Source organism: Prorops nasuta, unplaced genomic scaffold (assembly GCF_024137725.1).
Source record: "Prorops nasuta isolate Cenicafe-Biocafe unplaced genomic scaffold, Cenicafe_Pnas_1.2 PNAS00038, whole genome shotgun sequence".
In the NCBI taxonomy this organism is placed as follows: Eukaryota; Metazoa; Arthropoda; class Insecta; order Hymenoptera; family Bethylidae; genus Prorops; species Prorops nasuta.
The window spans coordinates 561,287-580,678 of record NW_027116835.1 but is presented as its reverse complement, the minus strand read 5'-3'; the positions used below and the strand labels follow the sequence as shown (position 1 = coordinate 580,678).

The 19,392-nt window shown below is 42.5% G+C and overlaps 1 protein-coding gene across 5 annotated transcripts in view; it reads left to right on the top strand.

The window, feature by feature from the left end:
• Positions 1 to 19,392, top strand: part of LOC136783972 (neurogenic protein mastermind-like) — a 102,030-nt gene that overhangs the window by 62,769 nt on the left and 19,869 nt on the right. For 3 of the 5 annotated variants that reach the window (XM_066744398.1, XM_066744399.1, XM_066744401.1), the window contains one exon: positions 3,685 to 5,607. In XM_066744398.1, coding sequence (XP_066600495.1) covers positions 3,685 to 5,607 — 1,923 coding nt within the window. The remainder of the gene's footprint in view (positions 1 to 3,684; positions 5,608 to 19,392) is intronic. The other 2 variants (XM_066744400.1, XM_066744402.1) reach the window with 1 other exon arrangement.

Sequence of the window (19,392 nt, the reverse complement as noted above, 5' to 3'; positions counted from 1 at the left end):
AGGCTGCATTGTGCGCCCGCTTTTTATTATCAGCTATTCCGTGCGACGAGGGTCAAGGTGGGGTCGAGCGAGCTCGATTACTATGTACATGAAAAATCACTCCTCGTTTATTATATCTTCTCACGTTGCCACCTTCTCGGAAGCTCAAACTTAGCGTTGATTATCGGAAAAGCGTGTGGACGGCTACAGTGTATTTTATCGAGTGCTGCCCCAGGTTTGTTTCGTTTAGCGTTTCACGCCGTGCGCGCGCGCGAGCCACGGAGGCGAAAAGCACCAAATTATTTCTTGCCACTGCTCAAAGGTCATGTATTTTCGGATGAAGATTAAATCAATTGGCACATAGCGACACCGACTATATACCATGCGAAAAATATCCTTGATATCGTACGATACGTGCTAACTGTCATTATACATGTGTAATTATGCTGCTATATAAGAAACGAGCGCGCGCACGCGGCCACTGGATTACATAATATATGCACAGTACATATATATATATATATACTCACTTATAAGCCTCCTTCTATCTTTGGACGGACAGGATCGCTAAACGCAATGGAACATACGAAACTGGTTTCAATTGCCGCCTATAATCCCATTGAGAACGAAAATCAATCAGAGCTTCCACTCTTTCGCATCTTTCAAAGTAGTCTCTAATCTGTCTCTCGCTCTCTCTCTCTCTCTCTATATATATATATATATATACATAATGGACGACCGGTATTGCAAAGTTATTGAATAAAATAACAGGATGTCCGAGGAGCGAGTAGCAAATGAAAGCATGCAAAATCAGCGTGTCTTCCATCAGGCGAAGATCGTTTATTCCTCGTCTATGATTTTCTACGAAAAGATTAATAAAATAGTTTCCTCGAGCTGTAAGAGAATATTATTATTGAAAAGTATATATTTCAGTGGACGGCGTCGTGTCGACAAGAACATTCTTTTTTATCACGACTCGATGGCGACAAATGTAACTATAGGGAAGGAAATGTATATGTTAATAGACTATAATGAGTGTTTTTACATTGGCTTTATCGATAACAATGAAACTCGAGCGTTATTTAACGTTTGACGAGCTAACACGATGCTCTTTCTCATTCAAGGTTGCCAAGATTTTCTTATCATTCGCTCGCTCGCGTTTAATCGCGCCCATCGGAGTTGTACCTTATAGTAGCATATAGGAAATACTCATAGAAAGGAGGAACGTGCGCTCTCGCGTCCGCGTCGAGCATCGAATCGAGTTTATCGATCGTTATTGTTAAGAAAATTATACTGCTAAAATCTTATCGAAACTCGGCAATTTCCGAATCTATACTCTTATTCACCCCGAATCATCCTCGCTACTTATTGTATCAACATAAAAGCATCGATATTAGACTTTCTTATATATAGATAATTAATTAAAGCTTTTACGAATAATGAACCGCACAATTTCTCGTCCATCAGCCGATACATCGGCTTACACAAATTAATCATTCCACAGTGTTTCCTGAAAGATTGGTATAGCCCCCCCCCCTCCCCCTCAATATTAAACTATACTATGACGTATACTTTAATTTAAGATTTTCCTGCTAATCGAAGTTGATGAGTCACAGTTTTCTACTCACTTTATACGATATAGTATTTATTGTTTAGTACGAAAGGAGAGAGAGAGAGAGAGAGAGAGAGAGAGAGAGAGCTTATTTAATTCTAAAAGTTAAAGTAACGATGTAAAAATGGATGATTTTCTCCCTATATAATGTTTCTTTTTATTCTTTAATAATAAGCTTATCTTGGCGGAGCTCTTGTGCAATTGTCGAAGCTTCCACTGGCATCATCGACTTTCGAAGCATCAGCGGCGTTGATGCAAAAGAAGCGAAGGAAAGCATGAACCGGCCAGTATGGCTCGTGAGAAGAATTAAATCCTGGAGTTTCAATGCAGCACTAGAATTCCCGCGAGTAGTTCATCCTGCAAATGCGAATTACGCGATTTGCTGCTGGGGAAATGCTTGTAACGAAGCCCCGCACGATCGCTCGACATTCTCCCACAATTCTTTGATGCTTGCGAGTATCCTATAGCTACATTCACATTTCTTCTCAACAGCTTTCTTAAGATTCCTTCGCCCTTTCGGAAACTCCCTTCGGCATACAATTACGGCCAATGTCAAATAGTTTATATATTAATATTATGAAAGTAGCATTGTGTGGTCTATTAAACTATATAGCTAAAGCAATTTTTTTTTCTTCGTTTAAACGGTTTATAGACATGCTTTTTCAATTGCCGACTTTAGCTACTTTACAAGCGAAAACTAACCACTAATTTTCATTAAATATATACAAGTGTAATTCGCTTTTGCAAGAGAGATTTAAGAAAAATGTACTATTTTACACTAGAGCCAATTCAATAAATTATTCGAGCTTGTTAGTTTAGCGATCCTATACATTAAGCTGTTTACACTCTCGGTATAGCAAACAAAATTTTACTTTCCGAGAGCGTTTTTTATTTAAGCGGTAATTCGAAGGAAGCTAGGTTTCTCCGGAGTAAAGGTTTCGCACGCTTAAAATTACGCGAAATTCGAAGAAAGTAATTAGCTTGACGGAACCAAGCAGCGCTTAATGTTCCTTTCTTGCCCTGTATATACACATAACGTAGCTCTAATTGTTGATGTTGACTGAAATGTCTGCGTAGGCGCGCCTGCGCGTGTCTACGTGTGCAGCTTTGAAGGTGGTGAATACTATTGACGAGAGAGAAGAGGAACAGAGAGGCTCCGGTGCCCCGTTATCTGCCAATCCCCCTGACGCTCCTCTCTCGTCTATCTGAAATTGGTTCGAAAAACTCTCTGTAGAGCTCTCTCAGCCATACATACATACATACATACATATATATATATATATATATATATATATACCTTCTCTTTCTAATATAGTATCCTACTGCATACCATACGTCCATCGAACAATCAACTTTTTTTGGATCCTTTTCTGCACGCCAAGTCCTATATAAAATACGTATCTATATATAATGTCCATGGCGATTGGGAAAAAATCGAATATTCTTCATTTTCGAGTTTGAATTTTGATATATACAATGTATACTATATGTACAACTAAGAATATAGGATTTATTTAGAAAGGAAAAGTGGAGGGAGGGGCTGGACATCGTAATGATGAGTCGTAGAAACTTTCGATTAGCTGTTAGAAAATTTTGTATATTATTGATTTTCGGACAGAGGGAGGAGAAAGTTGGTCGTTATTATCCTTGTTGGAATAATTGAAATCCGTACAAAGTGCATATTTGTGTAGAGTTCCGCGCGTTGTTACTTGTGGCGAATGCAGCAGCTGCATCAGGTGCTGCTGCACGCTAGCTCGCTGCTGCGATAGGGAGGCAAACTTTTTTCAATCGTTTTCTCTTTTTTTTTTTTTTCCACCAACTCTCGTGATTCGCTCTGTTTTCCGTGCTTCCTCGTGGACGTACGCGTTCAAGTTACATGTTCGAAAGCTTCTCGATTCATCGGTTCTAGCCGTTATAACGAATTGGCTTGACAATTGAGTCCTCCGATTCATATACGTCGTCAGAAGCAGCGTTCACCGGAAGTAACGCCAATGGGTTTACCAGGATAGAAATTGAAAAGGAATATACGTATATACGAAGAACATATTTATATTATAATTTTGTTAATTTTGTTTCCTTCTCTCTGGTTTCAGCAGCAGAAATTTTTAAAGAGGACGGCCGAGGAGTTGGAGGCTGCCGGGGGTGGAGGAGCCGACAGCGGTTTCGGAGAGCCACCGGTGAAGCTGCAATGTTCGCAGACGCAGCATCAGCATCAGCATCATCAGCATCAGCAGCACCAACACCAGCATCAGCACCAGCAGGGATCGGTGAGCGGCGGGGGTGGGCCTCACCATGGTCACTCCCAGCATCAGCCTGGCAACGGTACCAATCCTTCGGGTCCCCCACCCGGGGGTGGACCCACCAGCGGAGCTGGGGCTGGAGCAGGAGGAAGCAACGGGGGAAACGGAGGAAGCGGAAACGAAGGTCTCACCAAGTTTTCCGTTGAAATCGTTCAGCAATTGGAGTTCACAACGTCAGCGGCCAACTCTCAGGCCCAGCAAATCTCCACCAACGTCACCGTCAAGGCCCTCACGAACGCTTCGGTGAAGAGCGACCTGCTGAACGCCTCCTCCTCCCCGAAATCCGGTCCCGACATGTCCAACTCGGCGACGTCGAGGTCGCAGGGCGGGAGCGGTGGTGGGTCGGCCGGTGGAAATGGCGGCGGTGGCGGCCCGGGTGGGCCGGGCAACAACGGCAACGCGGCCGGGGGTGTGTCCGGGGCCGGCGGTGGTAACGGGGCCGGTGGAATCGGCTGTGTGGACATCGGGAACCTGGTCGAGTGCAAGCAGGAACCCGACAACGAGTTCGTCGACCTCGAGCAATGCGCGGCGGCCCTGGAAAAGGACGCCGCGGCCAACGGGACTGGATTCCCCGGATTTTCGGACTTTATAGGCGACGACACCGGTGACGAGATCATCACGTCGGACGCCTTCAAGGACCTCATATCGGAGATCTCGGATTTCCACCCGGAGTTCATGAAGGACTTTGACTTTGAGGACAAGAGCGTCGATACGCTGGGCAACGGCGGCGCTGCGGCTGCTGCGGCCGCTGCGGCGGCTTCCGTAGCCAGTAGCAACGGTGTTCCCACCAACAACGGCCAGATCAAAGTCGAGGACGACAAGGATTCGATACACCAGCACGTTAATAACAACAACAATAACAATAGTAATAACAATAACAATAGCAGTAGCAACAATAACAATAGCAGCAGCAACAACAACGGCAACAGCAGCGCCAATAATGGCGCGGTGGGCAATAACGGTAACGGGAACAACGGAGCGGCCAACTCGAGTCCGAACGCTCTCGGAGCTTCCCAATTCTCCCCGGCGAGATTACCGTATTCCGGCTTGGACTTCAAGCCCGAGATGAATCCGGCGGCGCAGACCCTGAAGCACATGGCCGAGCAGCATCAGCACAAGAGCCAGCAGATGGGATTGGGCGGATTCAACCCGGGCACGGGGGCCACGGCCAGGGGACCCACCGCCAGGTCGCCCTACGCGGAATTCCCGCAATTCGCCAATACGACGGATTACCTCGGCAGTCCCGGAAGCGGCGGTGCTCCCACGCAGCCCGGCCAGAATCAAGCAGTGGGCGTGAATGTCACCGGTGCGACGGCATCCTATCACAAGAACAATGGCGGGCCAACTTTTCAGACTCAACAGAGCAACGACATGTTCGTCGGTACGCAGACACAATTCGCCGCTGGCATTGGGGATATGAAGAGGCCGCAGCCGGTGCCAAATGCCGGAGGCAAACCGAGTATGCTCGGACCGACCGCCGCCTACAAGCAGCAGTATTCGCCTTACGGAAGCCCTGGATCTATGCCCAATCACGGTAGTCCGGGCTACCCCCTGCCTTCCAGGGGCTCTCAAGGTGGAGGACCCAATCAGACCGGAAGTCAGGGACCTTTCACCAGCTCCACGCCGCCCAGACCACCCTCCGGTCCGGGAGCATCCACCTTGCAGATCAATCAGGCTCAGCAGCTACACATCACCAACCCGGGTCATCAAATACAGGTAAGTCTAGCTCTTATTCCTCCTATACATATACGTGTATATACATGTGATTGGTAAAAGTCATTAGAAGACAGTTGGGAGTGAAGAGATTAGTTATGCTCTCCTTGGCAGACAATAGAGTGGGGTGAGATCGGATGTTTCTCTTAGAGCAGAACGGATCGATCGTATGGTTTCAGCGATGGGTATCAGATTGGTGGGATCGGGCGGTAAAAGTCCGCTCTTGAGTCGTGTCGCGGGGTCGAGTTCGAAGGAGCGAGTTGGGGGTGGGGGGGGGGGGATGTGAGAGGGGCGGCGAATGATATCTGTTGCGTCGCGACGACGACGCGTCTATTTTTGTCGACTGCGGCGGCGGCGGCGGCGGCGGCGGCGGTGGTGGCGTCAACGGTGGTGATGGCGGTGGCGGTGGCGGTGGCGGTGGCGCCAGTAGCGACACCGAGCGACTGGTATCGTCGAGCGAGGATTCTGGCGAGAAATGCCGTGTGCCGAGTAGAGGAGTGGAGAGTGAGGGAAGAAAGATTGAGAGAGAGAGAGAGAGAGAGAGAGAGAGAGAGTGAGAGAGGGGTGGGGGGTGGGAAAGGAGCGAGCGGCGTCACGAGGGCGCCGTTCGACGACGCGCAACAAGTAGTATCTGCCCTCTGTAGCGGGGTCTCTTTATATATACATGTATATATAGGCAGAGAGAGAGGGGGGGGAGGGGAGATGTATATATATATTTTCTCTCTCTGTGTGAGAATTTTCCGCCACCCACGCGCGGTACAGTACTCTCTATACCCACCCCTACCCCAGCAGCGTTCTCAGCTTGGTGGTGGTGGATCAGGGCGAATGGGGTAAGAGGGAGGGGGAGGTGGTCTGCGCGCAGCCGGCGTCGCGACGCCACCGTCTGCTCAATTTAACCCGTGGCTGCGATCCGCGTCAATACGCGTGCCGGTTAGCAGCCCGCGCACTTAGCTTCTCCTACCGCTGCGCTGTTACTGGCTGGCTGGCGGTGCCAATCTTCCCATCCTTATTCTTTCTATTAATGCTCTCCTCCTAATGCTCAATTTCATCCGATACGTATATGTATTTACATCCGATATAGCTCGCGTTAATCAAATGAAATGACGAGGAACATTTTTTTCAACCAATTTATTTAGTCTTTTGGTTTAATCGAGAAAATTCACTGTTAATCCAATTCACCTAGTTTTTCTTGCCATTTTTATCACTTATCCAGCTGTAAACGAACCATCAAACTCTCGTGCATAACGAATGATATTGGTAGCTTCTGGTAGCTTTATATCGAAATAGACTAATCGATATTGCAGTTGTTAGACTTTGCTTGTAGAAACTGGCGAGAGGTTATAGTCTTAATAAACTTTTAGTAATATTCCTGAGAAGCAGCAGTATCGTGGCGCGTCTCATCACTATATATAAAATCCAAACAAGGGTGTGTGTGTCCCTCTTGCTACTAACAATTCACTCGTGCATCAATTAAATTCCAAATCAAATTTCATATTTCAAAGCGTCTTTTAGCAGCAAATATTTTTCATCGAGTTTTATGATTCTTCATGTACGAGAGCACGAACGAACCGTCCAAGACCTGCGTAAAATCACAGTAATCTAGCTATTCTTAGTCACACGCGTGAGGTGTAGACTTTTTGCAAACTCTTTTTTATTGTAGTATAATATGATTGATAAAAATGGAGTTTGTGTTACTTTCCTTTGAGCATTATATATAGGAACGTCGTTAGACGTCGTTACGCGTGAAGATTCTGCATGGTAAAACGAACGAAAACTCGACTGCTCGGGTACTCGTAACGTAACGTTCGGATAAACGTTTTCAGAGCATTTCATATGCACGCGTAAGCTTCTTATCGCGATATCCAGTAATAACCCGTTCTCGACAGGCGTCGATCAGCTGATCATATTATGCTTATTACGGTTCAATACTTGAATTCCACGTAACGCAGCGTATACAGTACTTTAGCAGGGAATAAACGTAAAGTGAAATTCATAACTTTGCAAGTTGCGCTTGCGAAAAATTCTTCTCAACAACTTTAGGTTGCATCAATGTTTTCTTTTAACACTGTGAAATTCCGCGTAAAGCGACCGCGACGTAACGGAAGGAGAAATATATATAATATGACTTTTTTAGCGTATGGAAGTATATATAAATCTTTGATGCATAATCACGAAAAATCATCTTATCTTATCGTTTTATATTAAAATCCTTTCCTCGTTTCGATCGTATCTTTCACCCGTTAAAATTCCGCAGTATTTTTTATCTCTCAGTGTGCTCGATGTTAAATGCACATGAGAAAGAAATGCGTATAACCTTAATCAGGTCGTTGCCAATCTTTTGTGTCTGGCAATATTTGGATCAATGACGGAGCATATTTCGAATACACTTAAATGAGAAGCGTGGGGTTTTTTTTTTTTTTATTCTAACCTACCTTTCGCTTCTACTATATTGATTCATTCTCACGGCACACCTGATAATCCGTGAGAGATACTAAGCGCGTTGTCTGCATGTGTAAATGAATCTACAAGCGTAAACTGTAATAAATTAATACACCGTGTAATATCTGCTGTGTGATAAAGGAAGCGTCGCAAAAGCAACTCGCCTCTCTTTGATAAAATTATTGTCTTCTCGAATTTCTTCTCTTCAAAATGCTGCCACGAAGTTATAAATGAACGGGAGAATTGATTTAACGCCATTCGATGATTTTAATGACAAACCAAAATTATAGTTTTGTTTTTACTGCAAGATAGCAATTATACATTCCTAATGTAAGAACCCAAGGAAGATATCCACTGCGGCGTTGATAGGACGACACTTTTATCAAGTTTGTATAAACAGGAAAATTATATATAGTCGATTATCTAAAAGTCTAGGAATTTATTTTACGAATAGTCAATGTACTTTTCCCTTAGACCCGTGTACAAGAAGGTATTAATAATAATAATATCATATATTCGTTATAATTGAGAATAAAGTGCTTGTAAGGTGGAGTAAAAATAAGTTGTGATTTCCAACAAAATTAATAGCAAACCCCGTTGTTATTTATATCTATGTTTGATCAGATTAGGAAACAATAGATGGAGAATTAGGTCGTATTTTAAAAATTTTAAACGAAAGTATGAAAGGTTCAATCAAACTTTTATAATCATTGTTTATTTTTATAATAAAATCAGATTTTCAGACCTACAGTTCTGCTTATGATTTGGCATAAAGCGTTCAGTGTTTGGATAAAAGTTTTTCAAAGGCTGTTATCAATTCTGTTCAACGTAAATTATTTGTCGAACCGTGGACAAACGAAACGTATACGCGCGTATATTCGTACATAGTGCGCGTCTGGATCTTTTAAAGGATAATAAGTGTGATTTAGGATGAAATTAGGTCTTCCCACGATTTACCAGTACCCGTGTGCAGCGTCGCCGTGACCGGACAGTTTAATCGGCGTTATCGGACCGGAAGTAAAAAAAAAAAAAGTCCTAACCAGGTGTCTAATCAGTCGATTATCGCGGACTACATTACTCTGACTCGCCAACAATCTTGCTTTTTGACTCTCTAATGCGTCGATTACGAGATCGCGTTATTTACATGAGCTAAATTCTTCCGTTATTTACTTAACACATTTATAGTTCTTGTACTTTATACTATTATAGAGACGAGAGAGAGAGAGAGAGAGAGAGAGAGAGAGACGATTGTGTAAAACGGACGGGGCGCGGCGCGGCGGCTGCCTTTAATCGAACGCCAAGAAAAAGCTAGTTGTGCGTGACGTTGATATAATAAGAGGCAAATACGTCGATAGTCAAATATGAGAAAGACACGCCAATAAAGGTAGTAACGAATTTTGTTCGATCCCTATAGCTAGACCGAGACAAATATTGATCCCTTTTATACCGTACAGTAACATTTTTCAATAGACTTTCGAAGGGTTGAAAGAAAAGACCAATTACACTGACAAAGAGGTCACCGTCCCCCTAAATATTGCACTTTTATTTATGCACTTTTTTTTAGCTCACAGATAACGGCTTTCATTAAACGCAAAAATTCTTCGAGCTCTCTCTCCCTCTCTATAAATTTCATTTTTATTTTGCCAAGTTCGCCTTTCCGTATAGTTTAATAACGCGTGCTGAAAAATACTTTCGATAATGAAATAAAGAGTTTGCTTATCGTTTATGATACACAACAAGATTAAATTCAATTCAGTCATCTACGCATAAATTATAGATGCGTGAGAAACGTTGCGATGAAACTACACTTGCAGCTTTTACAAAATTAATCATATATGGATGATACATTGTGGGGTAAGCAGAGGCTGTATTGAAGGGTATTGGATAAGAGTGAAGCAAACAAATTATCATGCGGTATACAACGAGTGTCATAAATGCAGAATCTGAAAAGTGTAATGCAGTGAGCGCGAAATGGAAAGAGGAGAAGTGTATATACCTATATATAGATGCAGAGCGGGACACGATAATCGAAATGTAATGTTCATCGGCCTAAAGATTGTAAATTGTGAAATTCATTTGGTGTATATATAAGTGTCGCTGTTCGGCGTATAAATTACAGAATGCATACACGGAAAGGCCGATTGCAGCGTGAAAGAGCACGTTTATTGGCATTAAAGCACGTTTTCGAAATAGCTTGGACCATGGCGTACGGCGACGCTACATTTGAAAACGAACATTAATTTACCAGTAATTTCCAATGTCCATTGTGGACATGGCTTTACCCAATGAATATTCATCCTCTCATTAAGATTATATTTAAACGTTAAAGCACATAAATTGCACGAGTAAGTGCATCCAGGTATATTCTCAAAAAGAGCCATGTGGTGCATGGATGGTGAAGAATCATGCAATTCCGAGAAAATTCGACTGCGGCAAGTTTAAATGATCCAGCGGTTCGAGTTAAAATCCTCATATGTACCTGTAAGGATCGATCGTCCTATCGTTCGTAAAGAAAATAGAAATTAAGGCAAATTTTTACCTTGAATCACCAACTGACTGGAATGCTCGTCGTGAAACGGAAGAACGCGAAGAATTCCTTTTCACAGACGTGAAAATTTCTTCCCACGGAGGACTCGGCCCGATTTCGTCGATGGGAAACGAGAAAGGTTCGAAAAATCGATTATATTCTCGTGAAAGATCGTAATCTCGACGTTCTAACGTAAGTTGTTCTACGTTGGCATGTGTTTGGCTTGGTCGGTTAGTGAACCCGCAACCTATGCAAAGTAGCATATCAGTTTAATTGACGAAATATTCAAATAGCTGGGAGACAGACAGGAGAGTGAAAAAAAAACTTTGAAATGATAATCGATGCACGTACGCGCGACGTATATATGGTTTCCTTCCTTGAAAGAGAGAGAGAGAGAGAGAGAGAGAGAGGGGGGGGGGGGGTGTTGACGCCAAAGTCGAAAGATGCCAAGATAGCGAAAGCCTGTTTATTAGGTACACCTTTTCCCACCAAAGGGGCCATCCAAGGGTTATCGATCGGCCATGCTCGATCTACATATTTCGTCGTAATATATATATGTGGCTTAGCGTGGAAGAAGAAAGGACGCATTTCCTTTTTGCGTGACCTTCATCTTAACCTCTGAGCCGCCTACCCCGACCGACTGGAATCATCAAACCGTCTGAGCGCAGGCTGCAGCTTTCTACATTGCATTTGCATTATTAATATGTTCAAGTAGTAATCTAATCGAGACTGTTGCATCAATTCAATCTTTATTTACATTTTTTGTTAACTGCGTACTATGCATAATTCGTGACACATTACTCCCTTTCCTCGAGAGATTTTTATATTTTTACCACATTTGTTTGTCCTAGCAGTCGTGTGTTTATTTTTTTCCTATCGTTTCGTTCAATCCTGTTTACGTTATATAGTTTTCGTGCAATACGCTTTTGTTTGAACTTTTAATTTAATTTTTTTTTTTCAAATTATATTAAAGCACTGTTACTATTTCTGTTTTTATTTTTTGGAGAATTTGTCGGCTACTCGGTGGAGAAATAAAAGCTAAAGTTATTTCGCTACTGCTTCACAGATGTGATTACAGAGCTCCGGTATGGCCAGCAAATACAACATTGCACTCTCAATTTGTTCGTCTACCGCGTGTAACCACTTGAAGCCTGATTTGATAATGAACAGCACTCGACTGGCACCGTACTGACTTTCCTCTGCTTTCTCTCTCTCTCTCTCTCTCTCTCTCTCCCTCCCTCCCTCCCTCCCTCCCTCTTCTTGCGTATTCCATAATACACGAATGCTAACATTGCGATACGGCACACGCAACACACACACACACACATACACAAGTCCATTATTAAACTTTTCTGCTCGACGCATCATCGTAATCTCGATTCTTCGTTAAAGGTTACCGCAGTTCGTCCTCTGCTTATCGCTTTTTATCTTTATCGATTTTCTTTACGTTAAAATGTCGATGAAATAACTGATTTACCTTATTATTTCCGAAAAAATGTTTTCCTTCGATGATCTTATGAATAATTTTGTATAATAAATAATCCCCTTTTTCTTTATCATCATTCGCACGTTATTATCAGCTTTGAAAGAGTCCTTGAAAGGAATTGCGCGTTCTGGCCTGGCAAATTAATCCTTGTGAAATGTCGTTGATCAGTATTGTGATGTGGCTGAGATAGCTGTACGGCTCGAGTCAAATAACCGATCCCTTGGCTGTGCGCGGTGGCCGCTGTCTCTTTTAGGCTGTTAGGAAGCAATATTAGCCTCTCCTTGCCGCAGTCACGACTGACGACGTTGGAGACAGGCTAGGCGCAAAGTCTCGGCATCCTCGTAGCTTCTGTTACAGAGAAGTTGAAAATTATCTTACGTAGCTCCACCTCTCCACCTCAAAACTCCCACCTCCTGAATCCATTATCTTTTTCTCCCCTGATCCTGCAAGTAATTGAGAAAAATTATCGCAGGATATTTCTGCTTGCTCGTATTATCAAAGCTAAATAATTCCGCAGAGAGATTTTACCGTCCTACTATAATTGTGTATATATAGCTAAATTTGGAAATATCGTAAAAAATTAGTTTGCGTCGATGCAAAATTTTTACCGGTGGCGCACTCTACCGAGGAAGGGATAAGAGATCCAATATAATAATATCGAATCGAAAGTTTGTCGGAACACAAAATGTCCATTGGAAAAAGGCGTTTCGAGTCGCGCTAGCTGACTGGCGATGAGTTTTCATTTGAAATGGACGCGCGCGCTTATAGGAATTTTTCCAGGATGTCAATCAGTTGGATGATAGGTTTGGAAAGGAAATGATAAATATTTGAGGCATCGTCGTTGAAGGACAATTAGCGAAAAATCATGTGCGAGAAGGAGGAAAGCGAGTGACGTTGCGTGGCCTGTCCGACCGGCTTTATTGTCGTTGTTGTAGCTCACACACGTCTTATCGTTACTTACTTTGCGTCAATAACGCGATATACGTGCCTGCTGTCTTTCTCGTCCACGCGCATTCACACATTTACACTTACGCATGCATAATTCACAGATAAAGCTTCGAGAAGTAGTTAGGCACAGCGATTAGCTTGGATGTCAGGACCTCGTACACTATTATGTACCAATGTATATATATATATATACGTGCGCACACACAAGCTGTGGAAATATTCGAGAGTAGAGAAACCAATGTTGGAAAGACGAGCGTCAACTCGACAAAGCCTTCCACTGAAATAATAATAATAAGAAAACGTATAGTTATATACACATCGCGTTCCGTTGGAAAATCGCAATAAGCATCGAGCAGAAATTAAAATATGCTTCGTATAGAAACTGGCGCAAGAGGAACAATATACAAGAGTGGGGTTGCTATGTGTTTCCAAGTGTTTTCTTGGACATGTAAGAATCAGTCCGGCGTACATGCTATACATGTAATAATAAGAGTATATAAGAACAGGCGAAAGTTTGAAAGTTCAAAAGGAAGTCTTGAGCTCTGCAGACGAATTCAAGAGAGCCCTGTTGTATATGTAGGTATTTACGCGTTTAATGTCAAAATTAACGATAGCGTTTGTATATATATATATATATATATATATATATAATTAGACATGTGCGTAAGGAGGAGGGACGAATGTGGAGTATGCTGCTCACGCAATACTCACCGGGCATGATCGCGGATCACGCACGAGCGGGATAGAAGCTGCTTCGAGTTGTTTGGTGGGGAGCTCCCCTCCCTCGTCCTCCTCCTTCGGCATACGACGGGGTTGAGGGTATTTGCGAGGCAGCAGCACCAGCAACACTATATGTATAGTGCGCGGCAAGCGCAACAGCAGCAGTAGTAGCTAGGGTACGTATAACAGGGCGTGTATACGTGACCATAGTCCCGTCCACACACGCGTCTAGCCTACTGCGGGCATAATGTATAAGGCACATTCCACAATGTCCGTGCATATACCGCTTGCTGCTCCGCTGAAATCGATACCCATGTCCCTCTGTTTGTAACCTACATCGTACGACTCTCTCACACACACACAGACGCTGCAGTTTCTCTCTTTCTCTCGCCTCTTCTTCGTTCGCACATCCAACTGAAACGCTCTCCGTTCACTCGCGCATACAGCACTTGGAAAATCGACCACTCCCGCACATCTACCACCTTGAAAGCTCCAGCAGCACAGCAAAAGCTCCTCCCAATCTCAAACTCACCAATTTCTTCTTTCCCCTATACATATATGCTGTGTACATTTCTTCGAAACGAGTCGACTCGCCCGCGCGTTCTCCCGTCATATTTAAAAGACTTTCATCTCCTCGAAGATGCAATAATTTAATCGATTCGCTTCCATGGGAGATTTCTATAGTGTCGCGTAACGCCTTACCGTACTATATCTTTCCGTATTTCGAACGAAGAAAAATGAGTGGATTAGAGGTTATTGGACGATAGAATGGATATAAAATATTGGCGATTATCCAAGTTAACGGGGAGAAGCGTTGTTTGAGACGTACGCTATGGAACACGCAACTCTCCGCAAGAGCGTATATGCTTGGTCGCTCGTGACGAATCAGCCTATCATCGAGCTGACACTATTGAAAAATTCTCCGACTGATAATCGCGTTCAGCGGACTAGTTTATCCCTCTTTGACACATAGCTACTGTGTAATGTGAAATACTCCGTGGATCGTGTTGGTGCAGATAATTAATAAGCGCAATTCAACGACGCACCGCGTGCTCTCGGTACCGATCGAACGTGAAATTTCATCGAGCAATCTCAACTCGTTATTTGTCCGATAGGAAAATCTTACCAACTATTGAATTTTTTTCCATAACAAGCCATGGATGTTAATTGTGAATTGAATTTCGTATTATGCAGCCCCTACATTCCTATATATAGTATATATATACACACATATGCATATGTATAGTAATGGGGTAAATATGTATAGTCTAGCGTCATTGAGAAAAATTCTTTGTACGATCCTTTCACTTGATCTCCGTCTTGCAATAGTATAGCCAATGTGGCACAAATTTCACCGTTGTTAATTAGCAGTCATGATTTAACGACGCGTTGGCATCATCTTTTTAACATAGTACATTATCGAGAAAAGATTTAATTTCAATCAAGTTTTTGCGCGAGAATTTTATCGCTTTAAGCTAGACTTTAATATTTTCTACCTCAGACTTTATCGATACGCGGCTCTTTTGTTTTTCTTTTGTCTTCCTCAAGAGTTTTGCATTGCAAATTGGTCCTAGGATAATACGTAGGCAACTAGGATCACGATCTATCGATTCACATAGGCATCAGCACCGTTAATAAATTCTCTGTTTACCATCCTTCTTTTCGTCTTTTCATTTATTCCTTCGTTTTGCTCATTGAGCTTTTTCAACGGCGAGTGCAACGGGTCGTAACGATCGAATGATGCATGTATTTGATATATGGTAAAGAAATTGGGTGAGGGAGAGAGAGAGGGAGAAAAGAAGGTGTGTGTTCCCTACGGCTACAATAGACCGTTGTATCGATGAGTTTTTGTAGTGCAGCTAGAGAGTAGCCGCGCGCTATGCGATGGCCACGCGACGTCGCTCACGGCTCACAAGCAAATCCAGTTGACTTGCTAATTTTAACTCGACCGTGACACCGCACAAGTGCACCGTGCACCGTGCACCGTCGTCGTCGTCGTCGTCGTCGTCGATTCGCACAATTGTTTCGCACGCGCCTGCTTCGCTCTATATGAGTATAGTCTCTTGACACTCGTTCGTTCTGTCGCTCGTTGCCCGCTGCCTATTCACCTCCAAAAAGGGCCACGCATCCGAGATCCTCTCCTCTCCTCTCCTCTTCTTCCGACAAATATTCAACCCACCGCGTCTCCACGTCCACACACAGATGTTTACCTCTTTTTTATTCTTTTCTTCAAATAGAAATCTTCCACCATCCATCCAGACTGTCGATTTTATCATCGACCAATCTTATTTAAATCTATTATCATCCTCTTAAATCTGATTTACAAATTTCTAGAAAAGTACATTATTTGCGATAAGATGGAGCAGCCTGGCAAGTTACCGAATCAAACGAGCTACTGTAAAAATATTTTGTGACAATAAGTTATTATATATATATATATATAATATTCAATATTTTGTTTTAATAGAAGCCTTAGTTATATTTTAACATTTGCGTTTTTGCAATAACGGGTCGAAGAATAGAGAATCTTACACGGAAGCATCAAACGAAACCACTGCGCAGATGTTATGCATAAGTCTCCAATTAAAACATTTTTATTGCGTTGTCATTTATAAGATGACTCTATAGCGTTACGTCCTGACGTGAATTGTTTAGTAGAGTGAGAGTGAGAGAGAGAGAGAGAGAGAGAGAGAGAGAGAGAAAACTCATACATCTAAGTTTGTATCCTACGAAGATTCATATTCATCTAATTTATTATAATATTGAAAAATGATATTAGCTTTGCAAGTAAATTTGTGCAATTATTTAAATCGATCCTTCAATTTGCCTTTCAAAGCAGATTATAGCCCGAAAGGATGCGATTTATGCAAATAGATTTAAAGTTTCGAGTGAGAAAAGTTTAGAAGAGAAGTTGATCCTTAATTAATAACAAATTCAGCTGATTCAGCTGTTTTCGTTTCCCAAGTTAGCGCACAAACACGTTCCCGGCAAGCAAGCTATAGGACGTATTGGTCTTTAGTACAAACATGAGCGAAGCTTTATCGCGATTCAAAATGAATCCGAGCACACACGCATCATCGCCATCAACGCTAACATTCGTAATGCGTGTAAGTAGTGCAACTTGCTGGTCCACCAGTATTTTCAGAGTATTTTTGTTCTGCGTTCCATGGATAGCCGGCTAATAGTAACTCTTTCGAGGAACTATCGAGGCCTTCTGGAACTCATAACTATATATTTGATCCAAGCCAGATAAACAGAAGCCAAAAATAGTTGGAACGCGCAGCACTTGTCCGCAAGCCGCAATTCGCGATTCATCTTCGTAAGTCCCCACCCTCTCTCCTCTTTCCACCTCGCTAATCGCCGACCCCCTAATTCTCTTTTCTACTTCCAAGAATATAGAATTATTACCTGACACGCATCGGAGAAAGTATTTCGAGCGTTGTATCGCGTTGATGAAAGAAATCTCACCTTTATTTTTCTTCTTTTTCTCAAGTACTTATTCTGTACTCGCGCTTTCCGTGCATCGTTCCCTTTCTAATACTAGCGATACTTTTATTTATTTCTTTCTCTCTCTCTCTCTCTGTTCCTCTGATTTAGCCTCCTTTTCTCGATGGTCGATTGGGTCGAGTAGTCTCGAGTTCGTCCGTCCGTCTGTCCGCCCGCCCGTCCCATCTCGCCAGTTTCTTTCTTCGAGCTCGAGATAGCTCGCCGCTAAAGATAGCTTCCACGCACGCACCGTATCACGGCGCGCATTGTCGATAAACGCAAGCAGTTATTTTCGACAGAGTTGAAAAGTCTTCTCGAAAGAGCCTTCAAAATTGTTTTCCTGCGTATGCACGCTGCCATTCCCGACCACCGCCAAAAATTCCATCCAATCAGCATTCGCTATTTACACTCAAGCTCCAGCCAACCATTAAGCTTCTCCCTCTCACCACCAATCTATTTAAGTAAATCGCTGCAGCTTTGACATTTGTTCAACAAATTTCTCTCCCATAATACAAATTATAAATTTATGCTTTATTCCCTCGATTCGCTCGTTCACCGGGCCGGACCTTCGTATTTTTCCATTTTAATTTCTAATTTCTCGTTTTGCTCGGGAGACGTTGTATACCTCTCTAGTAGAGTAACTCGATAAATAAATATATATATGGAGAGAGAGAGAGAGAGTCGAGCGTGAATTATTATACAGCTGATAATTCGCGAGGATAAATCTGTCGTATGATTGATTTGAGTTTGAAGAAACGAGTAGGACAAAGGCAGCAGGAGAAAAAATAGCATATACGTATATATGTACGTGAGGACTGCACTCGAAGAGACTCGATGCACAAACTTTACATTAACCTCGTAGTTGTTTGTCGCACTGGGCTTGCCAATACACCGCTCATTTGCATAATACGACGACAATAACATGCGTTTATAAGCTTGCCTGCCTTAGAAGCGTATATATTCTCTAACTCTGCACTGTAAAGAAAAGTGTAAAATTACAAGAATAAGACTTGTAAATTTACCCAATAAATAATGACAGTGGAAACATTCATGCAATTTTTTCAGAAAATATTGTTATAACAACACAAAATTGCTATCAATTTTAGAAAGTTTTGACAAATCTAATAGGATAAATGTATGTACCTATTATACGTGAATTAAATTATTATGTTTATATACATTGGATTTTTGATAAAATGACTTTCATTGATAAATTGGTGCAAAAAATAGAGGGCCCAAAGTAAGCCTCCATCTTTGGTTTAATTTTACATAAAAAATGTTTACAGTGTAGTCGATACCAACTTCCGCTCTACTTGTAAATGGAAAATTTTCTATATTCGATTCTCTTCAAAATAAGCAATTAATAAGGTTACAGTGTTTATCATTTCTCGAGCGAGAATTCTATTGCAAATTTTGCGCTCAACGATCGTTGTTTCGAGTATAATTTGTTTATCTTGAGAGGGACGGGCGTGAAAATATACAAGATTGAAAGTGAAGTAAGCGAGTGTAATGTGTAGTACGTATAGCATTATGGGTCTGGTGACAGTTAGTTTGGTCGAGGAATAAACGCGTACACAGTTACGTCTGATACTGATTGCGCAATAGCGCGTACGTGCTTGGTCGGTGATAACCACCGTAAAATGAGACGAAAGAAAGAGGGACAGAGATGGTGAGCCGACGTACGTATAGCTCGGTAGTAAGAGCTAGGCAGACATAAAAAAGTGCGCGCGCTCTGTGCCGTGAGAGAAGTCACTGCGCAATGTGTGCGTGTGTGCTCCTTTGTCTTTCTAGCGCGGTTTGCCTATACTCGATACTTACTATAAACATGCCCAAGTATGCGAGTTTACATGCGCTTATATTTGGTATATGAATGTAGCTGTGGAGAAGAGGCGTGTCAAAATAAGTACAAGGAGATGCTTTCGACGATACTGACTGCATATAGTATATAGAGTTGATACACTGCACCAACGCTATGACCATCGATTGAAAGTAAAAAGTAGTCCATGTGCAAACAATCGGCGCTCATGCTGTCAATCCTTAATTTTCTCACTTTTTAGACTTTGCTTTTCACATACTGGGTACATATAAATCTAACTACAGATTCTTATTCTTACTCGACTGACTTTCCGTTGGTGTCCTCCATACTCCCTGCATGCAGTACTATACACATTCGTGCCTCTCA